At 44.3% G+C, this 27,937-nt stretch overlaps 1 protein-coding gene across 6 annotated transcripts in view; it reads right to left on the reverse strand.

The window, feature by feature from the left end:
* Nucleotides 1–280: 280 nt before the first annotated feature.
* PIKFYVE (phosphoinositide kinase, FYVE-type zinc finger containing) overlaps nt 281–27,937 on the reverse strand; it is a 326,446-nt gene continuing 298,789 nt past the window's right edge. For all 6 annotated transcript variants that reach the window (XM_040441689.1, XM_040441688.1, XM_040441692.1 and 3 more), the window contains 6 exons: nt 19,100–19,276; nt 13,858–13,961; nt 11,311–11,439; nt 10,974–11,235; nt 3,526–3,600; nt 281–857 (listed from right to left, as the gene is read on the reverse strand). In XM_040441689.1, coding sequence (XP_040297623.1) covers nt 742–857; nt 3,526–3,600; nt 10,974–11,235; nt 11,311–11,439; nt 13,858–13,961; nt 19,100–19,276 — 863 coding nt within the window. In that variant the 3' untranslated portion in view covers nt 281–741. The remainder of the gene's footprint in view (nt 858–3,525; nt 3,601–10,973; nt 11,236–11,310; nt 11,440–13,857; nt 13,962–19,099; nt 19,277–27,937) is intronic.

Consider the following 27,937-nt stretch of genomic DNA (forward strand, 5'->3'; position numbering starts at 1 on the left):
TGCTGGAATTCGAGATTTGGCTGTCAATCAAGAGGAGTGAGGCGGGCTGGAGGGATGCGGTGGGCGGCAGAAATAGTGAGTAGACGGAGCCTCTAGTTGCTGAAAAGACACCCCCATAGCACCTAGAGGCTCATTTGCATATCAATAAAAGTATGTTTTTAAGCTTAACGGCAGCAGGCCAAGGTGATACAAGAGCACTGTTAGGTAGTGCAGACACTAGCAGATCGCTAGTGTCAGTCAGCGAAAAATCTCAAAATCTGGTGGTAGAAACACTTTAATGAGCTTTACAATGGTGTAGTGAGCAGTGTCTGCAATGTGCAAGCAATAAGAAAACGTTCACAGGACCCTTGAGCAGCGTATAACACAAGGCACACATCAGAACAATGTCTATTTCAACTAAATCACAAAAATATGTTTTTTTCTAAGCTTTCACTCCAAAATGAATAAAAGAAAATGTCAAGAAGGCAGCTGAGCACATATCAAGAGAACGTTCTACAAAGATGACTTCGTATGACTCATGGGAGGCCAGTTTTTAACTGTACAAAGAAAGCTGACAATACCGGCTGCACAGCAGTCATCATGCTACCTCTTATCTGTTATTCCAAACAATCTGCAAAAACAGATATAACGGAAGCCATAGTTACATCGTCCTCATATCTAGACTAAAAGTTGTTTATCATCAGCCAAGTCTTTTGTGCTGGAAAGACAGAACATCTCAGACAAAGAGCGTTGTTGGCCATGTCAGCAGTTGCCACCAAGGCCAGTCCAGTGGTCAGGCACCATAAGAAAGTATTTGTCCATTGCTTCGCAGAATCGCGTTCGGTACAGTTCTGGAGATACTACTGTTGGCATTTTACCTATGTAAGAAGAAAAGAGAAAAGAAACATGGTGTATTAGATAATACAATGTATTTAAAACAGAACTTGTTGGCCAGGATTTTGATACTGATGGCCTATCCTTTGGACAGGCTCTCAATATCAGATTGGTGGGAATCCGACACCCCGCACCCTCACTTTTTAGCTGCTACCGTTTCACAGCCATAACTTTTAAGAGTGGATGGAGCTGGTAACTGAAGTGAATGGGAGCAGTGATGCAGTTACCAGCTCGATCCACTGCACAATGGACAACGCTGTGTATTTCCAGAGCAGACTTACAATTGCTGTAGCCACAAGGTAACAGGTGTAGGTGCAGTGTGTCGGATCCCCACTGATAGTCCCCTCCCTACATCTCTGAGCTACTTTCCCGATACATCCCCACACGCACTCTTCGATCCTCACAAGACCTCCTTCTCTCCTCTCCTCTTATCACCTCTTCCCACAATCGCCTCCAAGATTTCTCCTGCGCATCCCCCATACTCTGGAACTCGCTACCCCGACATATCAGACTCTTACCTACAGTGGAATCCTTCAAAAGAAACCTAAAAACCCACCTCTTCAGACAAGCCTACAACCAATGACCCTGCAGCCTCTATATCGCCATGACCAGCTTCACCCTCATCTACTGTGTCCTTCTCCCATACCATGTATATTGTAGGCCCTCACGGGTAGGGCCCTCTCTCCTTCTGTACCAGTTTGTAACTTGTCTTGTCTATGATTAGTGCAATTGTCTGTATTATGTATGTATACCTCTTCTCATATGTACAGCGCTATGGAATGAATGGCGCTTTAATAATAAATAATAATAATAATATAAAATCCAGTACAACCCCTTTAAGGTAACAACACAGGAAATGACTTTCCCAGCATAGAAACTAATTGTATATTCAATCTGGATATGTCTGGATCAAATATTAGCATCTGAACCTTAATCAGTCTTAATAGGTAAAATGAAATACCTAAATAACCCTTAATAGGACACATTTTTATCATAACATTTGCCTGTATTTTGTTTATGGCAATAAAGTGAAGACTGTTTTGCACCAATAGTGAGTGCTGTACCACTTCTACTTTAACCTCTTTAAATCAGATGCCCTAATGTAACCAAGTAGTCTGTACTATTACAATTGGTAAAGGGGTATCTCTATCTCAAACAATAGGGGCATATTGGCAGAGGTGGGACCTACACCTGTCTAGTAGACGCAGCCAAAAGCAAAGCCGGCAAACTGGTGGCACCAATTAGCGTTCCTACTGGCCCGCTGAAAATAGCTGAGCAGCACACTCAGCTATGTTAGGAATCCCCATTGAAATTAATAGCTGAGCCAGTGCTCGACTATTTTAGATGGCCCCATAGAAATGAATGGAAGGCAGCCGCGTATGCGCAGTGTGGCCTCTTTCACTTTGCCGGCTGCGTTTATGCCCCCATTGTCTGAGATGGGAAAACACCTTTAAGTGTCCTATTGACATCTGTTCAGGATGGAGAAAGAAAGTACCAATAACAAGTACAGACTAGCCTAAGGGAGTTCTAAAGCCTCTAAAATACTGTAGACAGGTGGATGCCCATCTTCTGACTTGAGGACAACAGGCTCACCTCTCAACCCATTGTAAAGTAAGATGGCTAATGCACCTTTCACAGTCACCTTTTATATTTGAATTCTAGTTTTTAGAATTAAAACTGCGTCTACAGAACATATAGGAGAAAAGTCTAAATAAATGCATGCTCACACCTACAACGTGTTCTGCTAAACGGCTCCTCATGAATTATTTACTTAGATGCATTTCACTGCTTGCATCTTGGAACCATCTGTCACTGTGAAAATCACGCAGATTCACCACATGTAAAGCACTTACATCATATGATAAAGGAAAATATATACTCAATATTATAAGGGAATATTACATTTTGCCCAAAAAGTGGAAAAGTAAAAATAAAGGCACCTAAGCAGTCTAACTGTAACACAAAGGGCTGACCCAGGGCATATTTAGAAAAATGCTGGCATGCAGATGGATTTTTACCAATATCTCTATATTTGCTGACATGTCTGCCTGTCAGTAGGAACAATTAAGAACCTACTGATGTCAGCAACCTAGAGTGATTTGTCTTCTGATCCAGGGGTACTTGGTAGGTAAAGAGGGAAGCAAATGACTGTACAGGAGGCTTGCAGCAATTTCCTTCTACAAGCAACTTATAAAACAAAATTAAATATAATAAAACCATAAAGGGTTGACAGTAGAACCCCCGAGGTGGTTTCCTAACAACCGTATATAAATATGCTGGTTTGTAGGCGCATTTTGCCGATAACTTTATATTTTAAAAAGGTTTACTCTTGTGTAATCTTTGCAGGCAGAAAACTTACATAAGATATATTTTTCCATTTTCTTACTGATTATATGCAGACCTTATCAAACTAAAAAAAACAACAACTTGCCATGTGCAAACCTCTGGGTATTGTTTCAATCAACCTCCCCTTAGTCGAAAATCTCAATCTTTAAAATGTCTCTTGTAGTCACATAACAGGCTTAGCTTAGTATGTCCTTCAATCAACATGAACAGCCCAAATGTATAATACGACTGTACTTGCACTAGTGGAGATTCAGTTTTAATCATATATGCATCTACCTATATAATATATGGATATATGCAACTTACCTTGGCCACCCAAAATACCAGTAGACTTGACCACCATTTCAAGCTTCTTGTCCCATGTAAATGTTCGAATGTAATCTGTAAGTATACAGAAAACTTGAAACTACTGGATTAACAAAGAGGAAAGGATTACAAGTATAATAAAGCATACAAAACATGAACAACCATGAGCTGATATTCACGCTTGTGAACAGCATCTCCAGCGACTTGCCTTACAGCAGGCACCTGAACTCCTCAGATCTTCTTCACTTCTAGGGGAGTATGTTGTGGGCATGCTCTGTGACATGGGCAGAAATCATTGTGCAGGGAGGGGGAGCTGGAAAGTGTTCATCATTTCTGGTTAATGGTGTGATCCGGTGTTATCTGCCTTCAGAAGTGTTAGCTTTCAACAGACGCTCCAAAACACAAGAGGGGGATTTATCATCGGGACATATTTGAAGAAAGTTTTGCTCGAGTCTGGGTTAGCTTACTTTATGCCACATTTATCAAATGTCACATGTTGTTTGATAGGTTTTAGGATAAGACAAATTTAACACTTTTGTCTAGAAAAGCTCCTCCAGTTTTCCTATTCCATCCTCCTACTGCAGTGAGACAGCGACTTTTTAAAAAAAAAAGTCTCAGTTATAAATCTGGAGTTAACATAGCAAACCACTCCCACTTCCCCACCCATATTTCCAACCTGGAGTGGTGTCAAATGCAAAAAATAAATTAATAAATCACAAAGTAAATAACAAATGTGAGCACAAAAAGTCACAAAATCCCCATTTTGCGACTTTTTGATGCCAGAATTCTGGAGCGAAGGCATGATAAATCAGGACCAAAATGTTCAGCCTACTGTGAGTGCTCACTGGCTAGCGTGAACACTGAAATATTAAAGGATTTTTTTGACATGGAAATTGGTGTGGTAAATTTGAAAAAAAAAAGACCACAAACATTTTTAGTAAAACCTAATTAGGTTATTTTCTGGCAATACATTTGCTTAAAAGGGGTTATCTGTGTTAAGAATTGGTCAAAGGCAGGGAAGGTGCTAAAATAATAAAAGATGTGATTCTTCACCTGCCCCTGCAGCCATGAGATCCTGTTCCTGGCTGTAGTGATAATGTGTCTGTATATCAATCACTGGCCTCAGTGGTATAAGGAACAAGACCGCGAAGGCAAGTGACTGGATGCAGCAGTCACGTGCTGTATCGGTGTAGGTCACTGCTGCAGCCATGTAAATAAAGCCCAGCAAGGAAGACTGGAGCGGGAGCGCTGGAGCAGAGGGTGGTTTGAGCCAATGAATCTAACACCTTCCCTTTTACCATTTTATTTTATTGGACAACCCCTTTAATAAACAGAACTTGCAGGTGCGAGATACAGGATCGCTGTCCCGTAATTAGAAAATAACAAATGTTGTCGGCTTGGATGCTAGCAGTTTAGAAAAGCTCAACAGAAAATATACTGCAAAAGCAAGCTAAGGCTACTTTCACACTCGAGTTTTGTGCGGATCTGTCAAGGACGGATTTGTTCAGATAATACAACCGTCTGCATCCGTTCAGAATGGATCCGTTTGTATTATCTTTAATATAGCCAAGATGGATGAGTCTTGAACACCATTAAAAGTCAATGGAGGACGGATCAGTTTTCTATTGTGCCAGATTGTGTAATAGAAAACGGATCCGTCCCCATTGACTTACATTGTGTGCCAGGACGGATCAGTTTGGCTCAGTTTCATGAGACGGACACCAAAACGCTGCAAGCAGAATGGAGGCAGAACGGAGCCAAATTGATGCATTCTGAGCGAATTCCATTCAGAATGCAAACGAAAAGCCAAAACGGCAGTGTGAAAGTAGACTAAGAATTTTCTCAAAGCAAACTTTTTTTCAAGCTCATCAATAAAGCTTAAGGCAAATGATTGCCTGTGAAGTACACAAGACCATTTATGCAACCCAGGCAAGAGATAAGCTTATGCCCCATTTGTGAGACAGACTTGACATATGGCTGCAGTGGACAATTCTCCACAATCAACACAGCAGACTCTTGGGATTCTGGTCAGGTATGCAGAGCTTGTTCTCATTATCAGTGTGAAGTGGAACATTTTAAGCCATACATGTTTTTCATCAGAGCATTAACGCAAACACTATTAAGTTCTGAATAATTCTGTATAATTAAACAGATTGCACATTGCCAGTCTTTACTCACCACATACATATTTATAATGTCTATGGAAGGTTCATCTTTAAAATAATTACGGCATAAAAAAACTTCTCCAGGAAAATTTATTGAACTTTCATAGGAACAAGAAAATAACTCAAACTTCTGGTGCAGTGAGCTCACCGGACAGAACATGCTGGTAGCTGGTCTCCTGAACCCACTGTATCATTGAGATGAGCACAAAGTGGTCAAACCTAGATTTGAACTGATAACCTACTTCTACTGTATCTTTCACATTATAAGAGCCACCAGACGACTGGGTGCAGTCAGACACCAACAGGAACAAGAAAAAAACATTTCATACTAATTAAAACTTCCCCGGTGGTCAAAGTAATGGAGGGGTTTAACCTGCTTCCTCTGGTGGTCTAGGGTAGAAGATGATGCATATTATGACCCCTATTGTCAAGGGTAAAGTACAGGTTAATCTTTTGGTCGGTGGTGGTCTAGGGTAATTAGGGCAAACTACTTACTTTGTGTTAAGTCTGCAACCACCACTTATTGCACTTGCTCCCTTGCTGATCTGGTGTGTGTTTTTCTAGGTAAAAATAATAACTAGTAAAAGGAAGGGTATTCTGAGGTTGGGCCACCTTCTGGAAGATAAGAAATTCATGTCCTTTGCCAGACTTCAGGAGATATATGAACTGCCTAGAACTCACTTCTATAAGTACCTTCAGGTGAGACACGCATACAACTCCACATTTAGAGGTCCGACTGTGGTGGCAGGGAGAGATGCTGCATTGCACCAGATTCTGTCCAGGGGGGCGAGGAGAGGTATGATCTCCTGTATATACAAGCTGTTGCTTGACAAGTTTCTACTGTGGCATCCGCTTATGGCTAAAGGTAAATGGGAGAAAGATGTTGGTGAGCTAACAGATGGCCAATGGTCTGACATACTGGAGGCGATACCTCTCTCTTCCTTGAGTGAAGGGCGTAAACTCTCGCAGCTGTTCATTGTCCATAGGGTCTACAAGACACCGTTTTTTTTGTTTCGCATAGGGTTTAGACCCACGGCTGAATGTCCAAGGTGCTCTATGGATTCTGCAGATTTGTTGCATATGATGTGGACGTGCGAGAGGCTAGGGAGATATTGGGAGATGGTATCTAAGACTGTACAGGACGTTTACAAAGTACGGATACCGCCTGACCCTAAAGTGTGTGTGTTAGGATATGTCTCTGAACTGGCCTCTAGCCAGGTGCATAAAATAGCTATAGGTAGAGTGTTATATGTTGCTAGAAAGTTAATCGCCCTACATTGGATACAGACAGCGCCGCCAACCCTAGGCGAATTCTTGAGTACTGTTGACATGATGTTAAGCTATGAGCGGATGGTGTTTCAGAAGCGTGGCTGCCCAGCAAAATTTGAGAAATTATGGGAACCGTGGCTGTCGTTTCGACGTTTGAATAGAAATGTTTAACAGTGTGCCTTTGTATTGTGCAGGTTAGTGTGGGGTGGGGTGGGGTCGGAGGGGAGGGGTTGGGAGGATGGGTTGAAATTTGAGTATTACACATGGTCTGGTATCCTGATTGATATCTGCCTTACGGAAATTATGTCTCTATGTCATCTTTGTTGATATGTTATAATGTGTATTTACATTGTAAAATGTTCAATAAAAAAGATCTGATAAAAAAAATAAAAATATAAATAACTAGTAAACTGGCGGGCTACTCGCCCACTATCATGTGCACATCAAGATCAGCTTCCCTGCCTGCCCTAAAATCATACACATCACTGCAAACACTTTTTAACTTGCCAAAAAGTATATTCACACACACACACGTTGAAATCTGTACATCTGAATGGGGTTGTTTTGGCGGCAAGTAGATGGATTTCTGGTAGTCCCATTTAGGACACTAACCCTCTGAAAGGACATGTGTCTTCAGAAAATGACCTATTGTTTAAATCACATTTTTTATGTTTAACATTTTTTTTATAATTTTTGTAATGTTATTTTTACATTTCTATGTCAACATCTATATTTAAACAAAAACCATAAAATTCTGCAGTTTTCGCACTGGCCACTAAGCCTAATAATAATACCACTTCTTCATCTGTACAGAGCACTTTACTGCAGTTACCTGCTTATCTATAGACAGAGGTGATATCATTACAGGCAGGATTAGAATAACAGATAAGACAGGATCCACCATTCACAATAGGTGATTGTCAGAGCTTATCTATTCTTCCCTTGTACAATGACCTCTGAACAGGTCACAGAGCATGCCTAGAAAACTCTCCCATAGAAGTCAATGAGGTCCCCTCCTGACCATTGCGTCTATGGCCCATGGGGCTGCCATAAAGCAATTTTCTTAATGCTTTGTAAATGGTTTAAAGGGTTTCTGTCACCCCACTAAAGTGATTTTTTTTTTTTGGGCTAGTTAAATTAGTTATATAGCGATATCTGAAAATATAATAGTGTTCCTTACTTTGATCCAGCAGTTTAGTCAAAAAACGAAGTTTTATCCTATGCAAATTCGGTCTCTACCAGCAAGTAGGGCGGCTACTTGCTGGTAGCTGCTGCAGAAATCCGCCCCCTCCTCTTGTTGATTGACAGGGCCAGCCGGGATCTCCTCCTCCGGCCAGCCCTGTCGGCGTTTCAAAAATCGCGCGCCCGTGTTGAATCTGCGCAGGCGCTCTGAGATGAGGAGGCTCGTTTCCTCAGAACTCCCTCAGTGCGCCTGCGCCGATGACGTCTTCTATTTCGATGATGTCATCGGCGCAGGCGCACTGAGGGAGCTCTGAGGAGACGAGTCTCCTCATCTCAGAGCGCCTGCGCAGATTCAACACGGGCGCGCGATTTTTGAAACGCCGACAGGGCTGGCCGGAGGAGGAGATCCCGGCTGGCCCTGTCAATCAACAAGAGGAGGGGGCGGATTTCTGCAGCAGCTACCAGCAAGTAGACGCCCTACTTGCTGGTAGAGACCGAATTTGCATAGGATAAAACTTCGTTTTTTGACTAAACTGCTGGATCAAAGTAAGGAACACTATTATATTTTCAGATATCGCTATATAACTAATTTAACTAGCCCAAAAAATAAAAATCACTTTAGTGGGGTGACAGAAGCCCTTTAAAGAACAGATCAGGGAAGATGGCCGCCCCCAGAATCATGTTCAGGAAATAGAATAAAACATCTGTAATCAGAAAATAAATACAGATTAGATAAAAAGGTAAGTGTTCCTATCTGGTTTTAGCTGGCAGATAAAGTTGTTGGTGACACATTTGCTTTAACATATAAAAAATAAATACATATATATAAAACGGTCCTCTTAGAAATGCCTGCAAGACCGTCAGCAAGCTGCAACAGCAAGCAGTTTTGCTGAAATCAGTTTTGTCTCTACAATCTTCAGCTGAATTGTATGGGGACTGTTGGTCCGTGAAAACTGAAAAAACAGGACATCCTGCTTTTTGACTGCAGTTATTCAGTCGTGTGAATGCACCTTTAGTATTAACTTTACTTTGTGCAAACTACTCAGCTTTCCTGAAACCTTGACAGTCAAATATACATTAAGTATTTGGCAGTGCCTATTACAGCTCCACGTACTATGTTGCTCAACTTTCCCAGGATCCTAAAAAAGGCAACTATTGCTTAATTTGGGAGCAAAAATGGGGATTTATTTAGGTTCACGTAGTTTCCTGCAGCCTCCATTACATGGAGTAGTCTCTATTACAACTCCATATGGTATGTTACCCAGCTTTCCTGGTACTCTAAAAGGCATTTCTACCTTGTATTACAATACTGAGGAATTATCACTGCATCTGTCCATTGCAGATTCGCAGAGATTCCTACCCAGCTTTTCCAGGCTAGTTATCCTGATAAAGGGCTTTATCAGTTCATATCAAGGCAGGTCTGCCATTCTGCAGTCTTGGAAAGCTGAGTAACAACTTCTGCTGGGTTGTGATGGAGGGCATATTGGTCCATCACATATAGTATCAGGACAATGTACGCAGCTTGTGGTCAGCAATGCAGGGTATTGTCACCCAACTTTCCCAGCACCCCAAACAAAGGTCAGTTTTTATGGTGGTTTTATCATTACTTAACTAGGCAATCTGGAAAAGGTGGGTAACAAATGTAACAGTAGTATGTAGATAATGCTCCCCCATTTAGTATATAGAGTATAAATACATATAGGGGGAGATTTATCAAACTGATGTAAAGTAGAAGCCCATAGCAACCAATCAGATTCCACCTTTCATTTTCCAAAGGAGTTGTGAAAAGTGAAAGGTGAAATCTGATTGGTTGCTATGGGAAACTAAGCCAGTTCTACTTTACACCAGTTTGATAAATCTCCTCCATAGTGAATATCCTTCATGCCCAGTGGGTCTCCAGCATACCTCCACATTTATTGCTACGCAACTAGCCTTGAAAGATAAAAGTGCCTAATTACGCAGCAATATAGATAGCTGGAATTTTAATAGTATAATTAGGTAAATTTGCCTTTCAGGGACTTTGGAAAGCTGTAGAACTGTAATGGAAACCACATTTGGCTGTGTAAAAATTGCCGTCCTGATGCTATGTGTGTACAATGGTATACATTATGTATACTGCTTCTGTCACTGTATGAGCAATCAGTAAGAGTAACTACCACAAAAACACCTTGTACTATTGCCCCTGTGAGTACAGCTGGCTGGTGTTACTGTGTGTACTACAACTGGTACTATTGGCACTATATCTATTTCGTACCATTTGTAACTAAGAAATCCCTCCCAACAAAATGGCCACACTCACTGGGTAGAGAAAGTAGGAAGACTAAACCCAGTCCCCTCCTCCTAAACTTATTGGTAATAGCATCAGATGATGGAGAGAGAGAAAGGGGGAAGAAGACATGGCTGCAACCTGAGAGAATACACTGATTCACTATCATATTTTTATGGTCTACAATTGTGATAGAGGAGCACAAAAAATAAGAAGAAAAATTATTTTTCATGTTGCCTTGTGGATTCTGGTTTACTGTCCCTTTCAGAAGGGAAAACCTTCTGCTGCATCAATAATTGGTTAATTTTCTACTCACTAAAATCTTGATATCTACTTGAGGCTTTCTTTTCCCACTCTTACGTTATGGCAGCATCCACCATATGTACTTATGCAGAGAACACAGAACTATCTGAAAGCAATCGGTGGTTGGTGATCCAAAGGCAGAAGAAATTGTCTAGATAACCAAATCTCAATTTTTGCCCAGGGTCATACTTCAAGTAACAGGAATACAGGCTGTAAAGTGTTCACTTTAGACCAGGGATCAGTCGAAACATACAAGTACATACCAATAATTCCCACGACAAGCTCATCAGTAGTGTCATCGCGCCCGACTAGTAGGGAATAGTCAATGATGAGATGACTGGAGAGGAAGTGAGAGTCGCTGTGTATTGAGGCACGAAAGACAGATTTACAATGAGATCGGATGTACAAAGGGTTGTCCCGAACCATCTTTAACAAGTTTTCATCCAGCAGGACAAGATCGCAATTCTCCTTTCCAATGTCCGTTTTCACATTTCGATTTCTCAAAGACCCTTTTAGGTCAAAAACCTATTGTAACCAGAAAATTAAATGGTCAAATAATCAGTTTTTCTTCTTTTAATTACTTTTATTTTGATTATTTACCTGTGCCATTTTTCGGCCATAAAACAGATTTTCCATCACCAGAAGGTCCAACTTCTTCTCCGTGTTGTTCTGTGAATTTTTGTACCCTATTCTGTACACTCCTAGTATTTTAGCCAATGCTGTTGGTCTCTGCAAGTACAATACATGAAAAGGAATCAGCACTGATTACAGGCAGAAGAAAAATGAAATCAATATTAACAAGTGGCAATAAACAGGAATCAAGACATTTAATGCCCCATCTGCAGTATAAAAAATGCACTGCTGGTGCAAATGAAGCACAACTTACATGCCTTAACCCCTTAACAACCGCCCGCTCTCTTTTGACAGCAGGTGGTGCAGGTCCACAGTCTAAGGTGAAGTCTTTTGGTTTGCCTGAGTCGAGGGAGGGGGGGGGGGGGGTGTTAAAGGATGCTGGAGTGTCTCAGTGCTAAGAATAGCCTGGGTCCTCAGCGCAGGCTCTGCCTCACATCCAGGATCAGAGGAAGTTCCGATCCAGAATGTTAACCCTTTGATCATTCCACAAGTCCATAATGCAGCATAATCAAAAGAAAGTCTCCCTGCAATCCGTCACTGGGTGCCAGCATTAGGAGCCCCAGAACTAGACAGCTCTGTCCACTGTTACTTACTGCAGCACTGATGTGAATGGGAGGAGCACTACACAATGGACGGAGCCAGGGGGGGGGGACTAGCTATAAATCCTACAGGAAAATTTCCTGGTGTGCTGATGCCCTTTGGCCAGGTAAATAATGATCTAATACTCTCAGTGGTAAATATTGCCAGGAGCCAGGTAATTATGTACCCGGCCTGTGGCTGCAGATGCCCCCCTGAATTCAATTTCATGGCTGCCCTCAGGGCAGTGATACGTCTGAATACTGCAGTGGGGCATGGGAGTCCCTGTCTTTCTGCCTTGCTGTTTACCCACAGCAGGCCACTTTATGAGGTAGTGTACACATAGCACAGTGACACCAGCATCTCAGGCCATAGGCTGAAAAAGGTCTGTGGCCTACAGCAGAAATGGAGACTTTGGACAGCACTCAAGTATTTTTTTTTCTTCTTTCCTTGGCCATTTGGAAAGCATAATACTTGGACACTATAGGGGTCATTACTAGGGGTGGCCCACACAGCATACTGAAGGTACTGTAGGGCTGGTTTGGTGTTGTGGCCCACATCTCACCTTTAAAGGCCGCTCCTCCTTATCTTTACTAGAGACAACTGAAGGAGAAGGAAGACCAAATGTTTCAGCTATTGATGGCCAGCTTCTGGGGAAGTATATTGTGCTGCTCTGTGGTACTTTGTTCTGCTGGGGTGGTATTTTGTGCTGCACTATGGAATCACTGACCTGGCCTAAATGTGTTGGCCCTGCCTACTTGCGTTGCCCCACCTTATGTTAATTTGGACCTTGCAACAAACATGGGGGTACTTTTAGTATTTTCCAGGGCCACTTTAAGTTTCCAGTCCTCCCTGGATGGAGCTGTGTAGTTGCTGGAACAGCAGTGGTGCAGGGTGCTGGACCCCTATCGGTTAGATAATGATGGCCTATACTGAGAACAGGCCAAAGCAATGGGCTGTCTGTTTAACTCTTTAAAGACTATGCCTGTTTTGGCCTTCAGGAGGCAGCACCATTTTTCAAATCTGACACGTGACACGTTACGTGGTAATAACTTTGGAATAACTTTTGATGCAAAATAGAGGGGAAATTAAAAAATGTGATTTTTTTTTGCAGATGTTCAATTTTATTATTATTATTTTTTTAACACATCAGGTGACAAAATAGAATATGCCACGTCTAGTACCCTGATTCTGTAGTTTTTAGAAATATCCTATATATAGCCCTAGAGTGCTACTCAAATACCAGACTCAGAACTTAAGGAGCACCCTGTGGATTTCTGGACCCCCATTTTTGGGAAGCTTTTTACACACCATTTCAGGTTTGCAGAGACCTTGTGGTGCCAAAACACAAGAAACCTAAAGGTCCAGTTTTGGAAACTAGACCTCTCAATGATTTAATATAGGGGGTTGGCATTTTAACTTCACATGTCTTTCACAGCTCAAAGCTTTTTATTTTTACAAGGGTTAGCAGGAGAAAAAAATATCCCCAAAATTGTTACGCAAACCAAAAAGGATGGAGGAAAATCCTAGGGTACTATCAAGTACCTATGTTCAACCCTGTCAAATCAACTGTAAGGGAAAGGGAATGAGGTACATTCACTGTATACTTTTGGTTACTCTCTGGCAGGAGACATCATCTGGACACCACAAACTATTGCAGGTTCAGTATTATTTTTCTCTCTCAGGATTAGAGTAAAAAGCTTTGTGGAGCACATCATATACTGGGGCAGGCATCTATTCTACCGATCCCGTGACACAGTTCATTGATAATACTGCCTCCTATTTACCAACAAGTGGTACTGTAGTGTGAGGACTTCAGGGAACCGTTAGCTGAGCGGCAGAAATCTGTGCTCCTACTTTGCATTCGCAGTCTGCTACACAGCTAGATATTCCCTTTAAGATGATCTTGGAATGCCTTTGCAATCAGGACCTTGTTACCTTCATTTGCACAGCATTAGTAATGTACGTGAAGTAGTGTGGGGCGAAGTCAAGAAACGACTGAACTTCTAGGCGAGGCATCTGTTTCAAAATAAATCTGTCATCTGTGGGAAAAAAATTGAAGCAATATAATTTTATTACATAAGTATTCCCCACCACATACAAAAAACAATGACATACAGTACACCATACTCAGAATTATTGTACCAGTAAAAGTCCATGCTATAACAAAATACACAATCTGCTTGATTTTCTAAGATACAAATCCATACGCACCATCCAATATGTCACAACTTCCAATCACTGGTGGAAAAAAAATGGGTTCTGTAGTAATGTATGTATATCAATCAGGGTGGATTTGATTTAAATCACTAGTCAGTAAGGCTTGATTTAAATCATAGTTTTCTACATAAAGACTAATTCTTGCTGGTATAACTTACAATATGCAAGTAGATTAAGATTTTTAGAATAACAACTTTTCATATTAGTTTGATTAGGTTGATTCTGTATTCATAGGTTTGTAGAAGTTAGGATTAAGGTATTTTTCTCAACTCTGTTCATGTTATAACATTTCTGCTGTGAAGAAGAGGCATGTGATCTCTGCTGAGTTTTGAGAACTGCAAAAGTAAACCAAGCATCTGTGATAAGATCTTGTAGGCAGATAAACTGCCCAATAATCTTACAAAAACCTCTGGAAGAGCATGACATTGTGAATGGACAAAGGGGGAAACTAACTCTCCTTAGGGAGAGAGCACCTTAATCAGTGTGAGGAGACTTTTAGGCCATACATGCTCCTCTGGAATTCTGGGAGGGAAGAAATGCAAATGAGCTCTTAACAAGCTTTGCCTTTAATGCCACCAGATGTAAGGCAGCTATCCTATAAGTCAATATTCAGCTCTTAAAATAAGCCTTGAGACATGACTTGGATATTAAATACGCCAGCACCTCATCTGCAGACAGCTGTTTCGGACACAGGCCTCCTACCCAATTAAGCCAGTACTCTCTGCTCTGCACTGATGTAATCACCCTGAAACAGCTGTCTGCAGATGAGGTGCTGGCTTATTTAATACCCAAGTCATGTCTCAAGGCTTATTTTAAGAGCTGAATATTGACTTATAGGATAGCTGCCTTACATCTGGCAGCATTAAAGGCAAAGCTTGTTAAGAGCTTCATTTGCATTTCTTCCCTCCTATTGTGAAAAATTAAACATATACAGCCTTATTCTACATAATTAAAAAACAAATCTTTATTTCATGATGGAATAACCTTTGGATGGTAATATATTTTCCTCAAAAAGCATTTTATATAAAAAAAAATCCGATATAAATAAAAAAAAAATCAGATTTTTTTAATTACATTTTTTTAAATCATTGATTTTTATCCACCCTGATATCAATGGTCAAAAGATGCATTGGTACCTGGATATCACAGTCAACTTGGTTACCTGTTGAGCTTTTTATAGTAGATGGTGAAAGCCATCTCGCATGCTAACTTTCCTCAGTTTCAGAGCTTGCTCCATTTTTTCATATATATGTGAAAAATCCAATAAAATGCTTGACAATAAATATAGTAAAAGCAGATTCAATCTTCCGTCTGATTTGGTGGTTTGCTGAAAGCTACAGACTGGACGATTTCTCCCACACGCTATAACTTGATTACTCATCCATTAAACTCCTGCACGAGTAATAACGGTCTCTTATTATGGGAGCGTGCTACTGGATTTTCTTGGTTCTAAAAGAGCTGCACACACTGTACTATACAGGTGACTGGAGGTGGAGCAGATAAAAATTCACACTATATGGAGCAATTGTTCATCCTGTCACTTGGAGCGGATAGCGGGAGATTTCACAACTATTGAGTATTTCAGATGCCTCTGCAGTGAGCTGCTAAGGAAGAGTTCAACTTACTTGTAGACTTTAGAAAAGTTATCATCTTGTTTTCTGAATGAGAAATGGTTTTACAGTTACACTCCTGGGTGCAGGGAGTCTTGCATGGCCTCCATAATGTATAATCAATGTGCATCTTAATATTGGTCGGTCAGCAATATATCTTTGATACAGAGACACTGTGGTACTGTGATACAGTTTATTTCTCTCACATTTTTGCATATTAATTGGGATACTTTAAATCACCTTAAGAAAATTATTTGCAGTGACTAATGCTCAGTCCATTAAAATGTATGGCTATAATAGCCAGAGATCAGTATATCAAATACTTGACTCCAGATCTCTAGGGAGCGTCATCCTTGTAGCGCACATGACAAAGGCCTATTGGGTTATCCATCTTATTAACTTACGCATCCCTCAAGAGAGAACAGTAACCTCCATGTAATCTTCTGTCTCTCCCCGATGCCCATGGATGGCATAAAATAGCTGATCATTATGAGTTGTACAAGCACTAAGGGCAGTGTCATATTAGAAAAGCTACAAGCTAATCCTTTCCAAATTGCAATGGACATAGTAACATTCAAGCATGGCCCCATAATAAAACTGCAGTGATGACCTTCCTTCCTGATGATTATATACAGCATTTTCTGACATCCTTTGTAAAACAGAATAGACACGATGGGTACTTAAACAGCCCTACAGGCAATTTCTGTCCTGACCATTAAAGTAGCTAAGCTAAGTACTAAGTTTGAGTTATCTTGAAATGCAACACACAAAAGATTAATCTAATGCAAATTCCACATCAAACACTGCATACTGAATCTCATTTCAGGATTTTTCAGTTCATAACAGCATTGCTCTCAGAATGATAATCAGCCTGGAATAAACACTGCTAGGATGTGCATAATGAACCTAGACTGCCAAGCACAAAACTGTCCCTATATGCAGTTATCTGTCCATACACTAGCAGGCCCGATTACCTTCTGTTTGGACCATTCATGATCATGAGAAGATCTAGCTACTATAAGTCTTAAGGCAAAGTACTTCAATCACCTCTGACTCTGAGGCCTCATGCACACGACAGTATTTTTTCACGGTCCGCAAAACGGGGTTCCGTTGTTCCGTTTCCATTTTTGTTTCCGTCTGTCTTCCTTGATTTTTGGAGGATCACCAGACGTGAAGGAAAAAGTCGTTTTGGTGTCCGCCTGGCCGTGCGGAGCCAAACGGATCCGTCCTGACTTACAATGCAATTCAATGGGGACGGATCCGTTTGACGTTGACACAATATGGTGCAATTGCAAACAGAGCCGTCCCCCATTGACTTTCAATGTAAAGTCAGGAGTCCCTATTAATATACCATCGGATCAGAGTTTTTTCCAATCCGATGGTATATTTTAACTTGAAGCGTCCCCATCACCATGGGAACGCCTCTATGTTAGTATATACCATCGGATTTGAGTTAGATCGTCAAAACTCAGATCCGACAGTATATTCTAACACAGAGGCGTTCCCATAGTGATGGCGACGTTTTAAGTTAGAATATACTGAGAACTGTGTACATGACTGCCCCCTGCTGCCTGACAGCACCCGATTTCTTACTGGGGGCTGTGACCAGCACAATTAACCCCTCAGGTGCCGCACCTGAGGGGTTAATTGTGCGTATCATAGCCCCCTGTAAGAGATCAGGTGCTGCCAGGCAGCAGGGGGCAGACCCCCCTCCCTCCCCAGTTTAAAATTCATTGGTGGCCAGTACGGCCCCCTCCCTCCCTCCCCTGCATTAAATTCATTGGTGGCCAGTGCGGCCCCCCCTCCCTCCCTCCCCTGTATTAAATTCATTGGTGGCCAGTGCGGTCCCCCTCCCTCGCCTGTATTAAATTCATTGGTGGCCAGTGCGGCCCCCCCTCCCTCCCTCCCCTGTATTAAATTTATTGGTGGCCAGTGCGGCCCTCCCTCCCCTGAATTAAATTCATTGGTGGCTAGTGCGGCCTCCCCTCTCCACCCCCCCCCCAATTAAAATCACCCCCCCCCATCATTGGTGGCAGCGGAGAGTTCTGATCAGAGTCCCAGTTTAATCGCTGGGGCTCCGATCGGTTACCATGGCAACCAGGACGCTACTGCAGTCCTGGCTGCCATGGTTACTTAGCTTATACTTATATGCGCTGTCTGTGGCCGGCCGGCGCTCCTCCTACTGGTAAGTGACAGGTTTGTGCTATAAGCAATGCGCCGCACAGACCTGTCACTTACCAGTAGGAGGAGCGCCCGGCCGGTCACAGACAGCGCAGGTAAGTATAATGCTTCTAAAATTGCTAAGTAACCATGGCAGCCAGGACTGCAGTAGCGTCCTGGTTGCCATGGTAACCGATCGGAGCCCCAGAGATTAAACTGGGACTCCGATCGCAACTCTCCGCTGCAACCAATGATGGGGGGGGCAATTTGATTTTAATTAAGGGAGGGAGGGGGGGCCGCAGTGGCCACCAATGAATTAAATACAGGGGAGGGAGGGGGGCCGCACTGGCCACCAATGAATTTAATACAGGGGAGAGAGGGAGGGGGGGCCGCACTGGCCACCAATGAATTTAATACAGGGGAGGGAGGGAGCGGGGTCTGCCCCCTGCTGCCTGGCAGCACCCGATCTCTTACAGGGGGCTATGATAAGCACAATTAACCCCTCAGGTGCGGCACCTGAGGGGTTAATTGTGCGGATCACAGCCCCCTGTAAGAGATCGGGTGCTGCCAGGCAGCAGAGGGCAGTCATGTACACAGTTCTTAGTATATTCTAACTTGAAGCGTCCCCATCACCATGGGAACGCCTCTGTGTTAGAATATACTGTCGGATCTGAGTTTTCACGATGTGAAAACTCATATCTGAAAAAGCTCTATGCAGACGGATCTGTGGATCCGTCTGTGTGAAAGTAGCCTACGGATCACGGACGCGGATGACAATCTTGTGTGCATCCGTGTTTTTTCACGGACCCATTGACTTGAATGGGTCCAAGAACCGTTGTCCGTCAAAAGAATAGGACAGGTCATATTTTTTTGATGGACAGGAAACACGGACGCGGATGAACATTTTCCGACGCGGTGCATTTTCCGAGTTTTCAACGGACCCATTGAAAGTCAATGGGTCCGTAGAAAATCACGGAAAACGGAACAACGGACACAGATGCACACAACGGTCGTGTGCATGAGGCCTAATAGTGATCTTTTAATAGTCAATGCAATCTGGTAATGTCATTACTGATCATTTTTCTTTAATATAACAATCATTAAATGTTATATGATGAAAGATATAATGCTGCACCCGTCCAGCAGAAGGTTGTAACCTCAACATTTATATGTCAGTTCAAGATGCTCACCTTCTGTTGCATAAAATGCAGCACCAGACTTTCCACCTCGAGCTTGCCATGGTACACAATGTGCTAGGGAGCGGATGAAATCCTCTTCACTACTTCCCAAAATGACTTTGCGCATTCTGTGAAACTCTCCAGCATAGTAAATACGGCAGTAAAACTTTGCATTGGCATCTGAAAACTCTGCATAAGGAAAAGAGAGAGATACAATAAAAAAACAAAAACACTAATAATAGTCCAAGTAACAAACTGCACCGGTCTATGCTTTGTATGATCAGATGCTGAGCTAATATTGGTAAAATAAGCGAGAGCTCTCCTGTAAACGCAGGCAAGCCAGGGATAGTTGTTCCATCTTTAAATTGCTCACATTGACTTCAAACAGTTCTGTACAACTACTGTATGTACGCAGTGAATCCACCCTAGTGCCGGCCGCAGGAGAGTGGCGTTTCTTTCTTAATATGGAAAATTCACAAGACCCTCAACGACCCTATTTGCCAATTCCCGTATGCCACATTCTCCATACTCTTCAGTGGAGAGGTAGTCATATCTGCATACAGCAATCTCTATTAAGCTTATTGGGTTGCCAACCTAGTGGCGCGCGAGACGCTGGGGGGGGGGGGAAATCAGTGAGAAAGACACCACAGCAACCACACACAAGCTGGCACATCCCTAGAGCCAATTATCAGAAGTGTAGGCAAACCTCATGGAGAGATGCAGGTCAGAGCTAAGCCCCCTTAAGCAGGGTATAAGAGCTCACGACCTTTTATCCGCTCTCTGCCATGGTGAAAATATTAGGGCACTGAATGGCAGATTACCCTTTATTAATTAGTAATTCTCTAAAAAGCTATTTCAGAAAGGGTTTTCTAAACCAGAAACCCCTTTTAATACCATAGACTAAATTAAAGGAATGAAAAATAAAAGAATCCTAAGGACTAAACTGTGTAGTTGTAGCATTTTGCCAGTAAGTCGCATGCCCATTTGCAGCCATGTGGGTTTGCTTTGGCTGTGTATGATCAGCTGCAATATGTGGTCTCACCATTAGGCCTAATTCATAACGTAGGCATATTTTAGCATATATTACGACAATAAAACGCAGCACAACCAAGATAATGTTGCTGGTTTGGTTCATTAGGTCTGAAGTAGGATTGTGATTTGTGACTGTAAAATGGGTGCTAAAGTGCACCCACTTTATGTCGGGATTCGAACCAGTGACCAGCCATGTCCCAGGCAGTAGCTCTAGCCACTAGACTACCAACCCTTCTGGATATTTCCTTCTACTGAACTCTTTGATCTACCTTGTTCCAGCCTTGCCTTGTTAATCTCTGTGATTCCTTGCACCTGCTACTTCCTCTTTATAAGCCCAGCCTCTTGCACCAGATCCCTGCTGGTTATTGTTCTTCTGGACTTGATCCTGCTGCATCTACTGCTGTTCCTCTGCTGCTACTGCTACCAACTTGACTGCTGCCGACCTTGGAATTGTCCCCGACTACTCTTCTGCTTGTCCCTACCAACTGACCTGCTTCCACCGTTCCCGATCCGGATTGTCTGACCACGCTCACTGCCGCCTGCCCTGACCCACCGCCTGCTAACCGATTACGCCTCTGTCTGACTACGCTGCAACTACAACCTGCCTGCGGTCCTTGCCACTGGGCTCCACCTCCAGCCAGCTATCCTCTGACTCAGGTGAGCCTGTAGGATTGTAACAGAATAACCAGCCAGAAAATGGAGTCCGCGATGGCCACCCTGCGCAAACAAGTCTCCGAACTTCAGGAGTTTGGCACCTCTGCCCAAAAGGAAATGACTCAACTTCAAGGCGCAATCCAGAGCCAACAGAGAGAAATTATCGATTTACAGCGTCAACTACTGGACGTACGCAGCGCGGTCACAGACTCCCGCATGCCTCTCCCGTCAAAGTTTAACGGCGATCGGAGCCAGTTTCGGGGGTTCCTCAACCAGTGCCGTATCTACTTTCAGATGCAGCCGGGCTCCTTTTCCTCGGACAGAAAGAAGATCCTGTTCATCATTAACCTTCTAACTGACGAGGCCCTGGCATGGGCATCCCCATATGTGGAGTCCCACAGTCTCTTATTAAATAATCTAGACAACTTCACCACAGCCATGAGCCAAGTCTTCGACGACCCTAACCGCTGCGCGACTGCCGAGGCTAGGCTGCACAGTCTACGGCAGGGAAGACGCTCTGTAGCCGAGTATTCCTCCGAGTTCCGCCGCTGGGTCACGGACACCACCTGGAACCCCGCTGCTCAGAAAAGTCAATTTCGCCGCGGACTCTCCGAACTTATAAAGGATGAGCTCGCCAGGGTAGACGCCCCAGACGATCTGGATGACTTCGTCCAACTGTGCATCCGAATTGACCGGAGACTCGCGGAAAGAAGGAGAGAAAGACTCTGGTCCTTAGATAACAGGCCCGCGTACCCTTTCACTCCAATGACTCAGCCGGCTCACCAACCCTCCACCGAACCGATGCAGGTCGACACACTGCGCAAGACTCTATCGGCTGCTGAAAAGGAGAGACGACTGGCCGCGGGCCTCTGCCTTTACTGTGGCGAGCCAGGGCACTTCGCTATTAGGTGCCCCAATAAGACTTGCCGAACCATTGCTGTCACTGAATTACGGGAATTACAACAAGCTACAATTTCACCCTTGGCCTCTGAAACCATGGACACTACAGGTACCGGGTCCCACTTCATTGTTCCCATCCTTATCACCATTGGGGAACGACAGCTTCCCTGCTCCGCAATGCTTGACTCGGGGGCCGGCGGAAATTTCATGGACTTGACCTTCGCCCATGAGAACAACATACCACTGGTAACCAGGGCAGCCCCCATCGATCTGGAAACCGTCGATGGGACCCCGCTCTCTTCTGGGCCGGTTACGCACCAGACCGCTGATCTTCAACTTCTCGTCGAACCCGATCATCAGGAAACCATTCACTTCTCCCTGATCACCTCCCCTAAGTTTCCGGTGATCCTAGGCATCCCTTGGTTGGAAACTCACAACCCCTCGGTGGACTGGGATGCCCGCTGCATACGGTTCCGCTCGGACTTTTGTTCTCAGAACTGTTTACGTAAATCCGTCCCTTCTCCGCCCGAAGAACCTACCATATTCGGACTATCCACCAAGGAGCTTTTACCCCCTCAATATCTGGAGTTCCAGGATGTCTGTGACAAAAGAAATGCAGACAAACTGCCCCCGCATCGGCCTTATGACTGCCCGATTGAGCTGCTACCTGGAGCCGAAATACCCTTCGGCAGTATATACTCCCTCTCCGAGCCGGAACTAAAGGCCCTGAAGGAGTACTTAGACGAAAATCTAAAAAAAGGTTTTATCCGACCTTCCACATCCCCTGCAGGGGCCCCTTTCTTCTTCGTGGAGAAAAAAGACTCTTCTCTACGCCCTTGCATAGATTATCGAAAGCTCAACAACGTTACTGTGAAGAACCGGTACCCTCTCCCCCTGATTTCTGAACTCCTTGAGAGACTTCGGGCGGCAAAAGTCTTCACTAAGCTCGATCTCCGAGGAGCCTACAACCTGGTCCGAATTCGCCCGGGGGACGAGTGGAAAACCGCCTTCCGAACCCGCTATGGTCACTTTGAGTATCTGGTCATGCCTTTCGGCCTCTGCAATGCCCCTGCTACCTTCCAACATTTTATCAACGACGTCCTCAGGGACATGCTTGACCAATTTGTGGTAGCATATCTGGACGATATTTTGATTTTCTCAGAAGACCCTGAACAACATCGTGGGCATGTCCGCAGGGTGCTACAGAAACTCCGTGAACAGTCTCTCTATATTAAGCTGGAGAAGTGCGAATTTGAACAGACTTCCACCCAATTCCTCGGCTATATTATTTCACCGGAGGGCTTAAGTATGGATCCCCGGAAGATCCAGGCCGTGACTGAGTGGCCTGCCCCGAAGAACGAAAAGGAGGTCCAGAGGTTTGTAGGTTTTGCAAACTTTTATCGGAAGTTCATCAGGAACTTTTCAAAAATCATCGCCCCAATCACTCAACTAACAAAAAAGACTGTCCCCTTCGGGTGGACTCCGGAGGCACAGGAGGCCTTTGCTAAACTGAAGTCCCTCTTCACCTCTGCCCCGATCCTGGCCCACCCAAACCCTGAATTACCATTTACGGTCGAGGTGGACGCCTCCGACGCTGCGGTGGGCGCAATTCTGTCTCAACGTTCAGGGGAAAAGATGCTCCTACACCCTTGCGCTTTCTTCTCCCGCCAGATGTCCCCCGCTGAACGGAATTACGACATCGGGAATAAGGAACTGCTGGCAATCAAGGACGCTTTCACCGAGTGGAGACACTTGCTGGAGGGGGCCCATAATCCCATCTCTGTATACACTGACCACCGGAACCTAGAGTTTATCCGCAGCGCCAAGAGACTCACCGCCAGACAGGCCAGGTGGAGTCTGTTTTTCTCCAGATTCAATTTTGTTATCTCCTATCGCCCTGGGTCGAAGAACGGCAAAGCGGATGCTCTCTCAAGGATGTTCTCTGAAACCTCTCAGATCAATGAGGCTCCGGCCGGTATCCTTCCCGACAGAAGCATCATAGGAGCCACCTACTTGAGGGAACTTCTGGGTTCCCTCAAGGAAGGGTATGAGAACGATCACCTCCTCACCTACCCACCTGGAGCTGTAAACCTTACTCTCAAGGGTGGCTACTGGTTGTACCGGGATCAGCAGTTGTACGTACCAGAATCTGCACGACTTGACGTACTTAAACTCAACCACGATTCCAAACCGGCCGGCCATCTGGGTATCAGAAGGACCCAGGAGCTCCTCTCCCGTTTCTTCTGGTGGCCAACTTACAGAAAAGATACCGAGAGGTTTGTCTCCTCATGCACGACGTGCGCCCGCAACAAGACCCCCCGCTCCTCCCCCGTGGGCTTGCTATGTCCACTCCCGGTTCCCTCCCGCCCCTGGGGTTCAATCTCCATGGACTTTATTGTGGAACTTCCTCCCTCCAAAGGCATGAACACCGTTCTGGTCGTCGTCGACCGTCTCACCAAAATGGCCCACTTCATCCCCTGCAAGGGCCTACCTACCGCCAAACAGACGGCCGATCTCGTACTCCGAGAGGTTTTTAGGCTACATGGGGCCCCGGACGATGTTGTTTCGGATCGGGGAGTACAGTTCACTTCCAGGTTCTGGAGAAACTTCTGTCAAGCCCTTGGGATCAAGGTGAACCTGTCTTCTGCGTTCCACCCCCAATCCAATGGGCAGACCGAGAGAACGAATCAAACCCTCGAGCAGTATTTGCGCTGTTTCGTCACCCATCTGCAGGACGACTGGCTGGACCACCTCTCTACGGCCGAGTTCGCCTATAACAATGCGGAGCACAGTTCTACCCAATACAGCCCGTTCTACGCTAACAACGGCCTACACCCAACCTTCATCCCTCACTTGCCCATTTCCACCACAGTCCCAGCTGTGGCCGAACGTCTTGCAAGTCTACAACAGGCACAGGAAAATATTCGGGACAATCTACATCGAGCCCAGAGCCGCTTCAAGCAGGCAGCGGATAAACACCGCAAACCCGCTCCGGAATTCCAGGTAGGGGACAAGGTGTGGCTCTCCACCAGAAACCTAAGCCCAAAGGTTCCCTCCCGGAAGTTGGGCCAAAAATACATGGGTCCTTTCCGGATCACGGCTCGAATCAACGAAGTCACCTTCCGACTCGACCTTCCTGACTCCATCCGAGTGCACCCGGTTTTCCACTGCTCTCTCCTGAAACCACATGTTGAGAACACTTTCCCAGGCCGCCACCCCCCTCCTCCTCCTCCGGTAAGAGTACAAGACCAGGAGGAATACACTGTGGCCAAGATCCTTGACTCCAGACTCCACCGTGGAAGGCTGCAGTATCTAGTTGGGTGGAAAGGCTATTCCCCCGAGGATAACTCCTGGGAGCCGGAGGAAAATGTCCATGCCCCCAGACTGGTAAAATCTTTCCACCAAAGACATCCCGATAAACCATCATCTGCGGTGCCCGGAGGTCACCTTGGAAGGGGGGGGAGTACTGTCGGGATTCGAACCAGTGACCAGCCATGTCCCAGGCAGTAGCTCTAGCCACTACACTACCAACCCTTCTGGATATTTCCTTCTACTGAACTCTTTGATCTACCTTGTTCCAGCCTTGCCTTGTTAATCTCTGTGATTCCTTGCACCTGCTACTTCCTCTTTATAAGCCCAGCCTCTTGCACCAGATCCCTGCTGGTTATTGTTCTTCTGGACTTGATCCTGCTGCATCTACTGCTGTTCCTCTGCTGCTACTGCTACCAACTTGACTGCTGCCGACCTTGGAATTGTCCCCGACTACTCTTCTGCTTGTCCCTACCAACTGACCTGCTTCCACCGTTCCCGATCCGGATTGTCTGACCACGCTCACTGCCGCCTGCCCTGACCCACCGCCTGCTAACCGATTACGCCTCTGTCTGACTACGCTGCAACTACAACCTGCCTGCGGTCCTTGCCACTGGGCTCCACCTCCAGCCAGCTATCCTCTGACTCAGGTGAGCCTGTAGGATTGTAACACTTTAAGGCAGTCTGAATGAGGCCTATGGAAAATTTAACAAGAGAATAATGACCTTGCAGATTCTGAAAGACAATGGAAGTCAGGTAGAGCACGATGAACAGATGAGGCAGGGTCAAAGCGAGTCCCGCTTTCACTCAAGTGTGAAATGAAAGCACAAGACAAGAAAAATAGAGGTGAAAACATTATATTGTATAGTACATGAGTAAGGCTACTTTCACACTAGCGTTTTTTTGTGGATCCGTCATGGATCTGCAAAAATGCTTCCGTTACAATAACACAACCGCATACATCCGTCATGAATGGATCCGGTTGTATTATGTCTTATATAGCCATGACGGATCTTTCATGAACACCATTGAAAGTCAATAGGGGACGGATCCGTTTTCTATTGTGTCCCCATTGACTTACATTGTGTGTCATGACGGATCTGTTTTGCCCCGCACCACATCGCGGACAGAAAAAAGCTGCTTGCAGCGTTATTCTGTCCGCGATGGGTATGCAACCAAATGGAAAGGAATGCATTTTGGTGCATTCCGTTTAGTTCACTTCAGTTTTGTTCCCATTGACAATGAATGGGGACAAAACTGAAGTGTATTCTTCCGCTATTGAGATCCTATGACGGATCTCAATGGGGAAATTGAAAACGCTAGTGTGAATGTAGCCTAAGGCTGGGTTTACACGTTCAGGTTTTTAGATGCACTTTTTAAAGACAAAGCCAAGATTGGATACAAAAACAGAAGACTCAGGTGTAGAGTTATCAAAACTGGTGTAAAGGAAAACTGCCTTAGTTGCCCATAGCAACCAATCAGATGCTACCACTCAAATATATGGGCTCCACCGAAGTAAAATTTGTTATCTCCGAAGTCTTGCAATCAATTTTAAAACTGGGGTCTTAAGTTGGCCTATTGGTACCTGGGTACCGAAACGGACTTAGGATCCCAGTTATAAAATGAAGGCATCTGTGTGGGTCCCATGTTCATATGTGCTGCACTGCTGAGAAAAATGATGTGTTAATATATGGAAATGAGCCTCTAGTAGCAATGAGGCATTGCCGTTACACCTAGAGGCTGTGCTCTCTCTGCAACTGCTATGTCCTCTCCACTTTGACAGGGCCAGGCAGACATGTTTAAGGCTCATTCAGACGACTGTACAGTCCACAAATTGCGGACCCACAAAACATGGATACTGGCCGTGTGCGTTCTGCATTTTGCGGAACACACACAGCCAGCCCTATTACAGAAATGTCTATTCTTGTACGGACGAAAATAAGACATGCTCTATTTTTTTTCAGGGCCGCGGAACAGGAGTTCCGCAATGCGGACACATAGATACGGTCGTGTGAATGTGCTCTCACACTGTCTTGCCCTGTCAAAGTACAGACACAGCAGAGAGAGTAGAGCCTCTAAGTGTAAGGGCTCATTCAGACGACCATATGAATGGGTGCGGAACAGGAGAGGGCCGATTCATTTCAATGGAGCCACAAAAGACGCGGACAGCACACTGTGTGCGGTCCGCATCCGTAGTTCCATTCCGTGGCCCTGCAAGAAAGATAGAGCAAGTCCTAGTCTTGTCCGCACTCGCGAACAAGAATAGTAATTTCTATCATGGTGCCAGCCATATGCAGTCGGCAAAATGCTTTGTGGATATGCAATTTGCTGTATTTTGGTCGCTTCGTTCCAATACTGTATGGAGCAGGAGCTCTTGGAACCGAACCAGAGTTCAGTAAATGTTTTTTACAGTACAAATTAATTTATGAAGTTATTACCCGAAGTCACACGAGACTTCGCAAAGCAATAACTTTGGCTCATCAGAGCCAATACATTCTAATGCTGTAAGGAGCTCCTGGATGTTAAATCAGAAGTTGATTCGCTCAACCCTAGTTAAGAATATGGCGAAGCAAACACAAAACTATTATTTTTTTCCGAAGTCTTTATTTTTTTCCAGTAATAAATCACAAGAAAAACTATACACCTGTGGTATGCATCCCTAAATGGTGCCGTTAGAAAGTACAACTTGTCCCACAAAAAAACAAAGCCCTCATATGGCTATGTAAATGGGAAAAAATAATATGGCTTTGGGAAGGCTGGGAGTAAAAAAAAATGTAAATTATATATTTTAATTTTTTTTGCTATTATAATAAAATGAAAAATACAAATAAAAATGGCCACATGTTGCCACCCCCAACCCTTTACTATTGAATGTTTTCTATCTACTACCAGAAAGCTATGTTCAAACATGGCAGAAATGTTGAAGCTTTTTTAATCCAGATTTGTGGGTGGAAA

This window comes from Bufo bufo, chromosome 7, assembly GCF_905171765.1.
Source record: "Bufo bufo chromosome 7, aBufBuf1.1, whole genome shotgun sequence".
Lineage (NCBI taxonomy): Eukaryota > Metazoa > Chordata > Amphibia > Anura > Bufonidae > Bufo > Bufo bufo.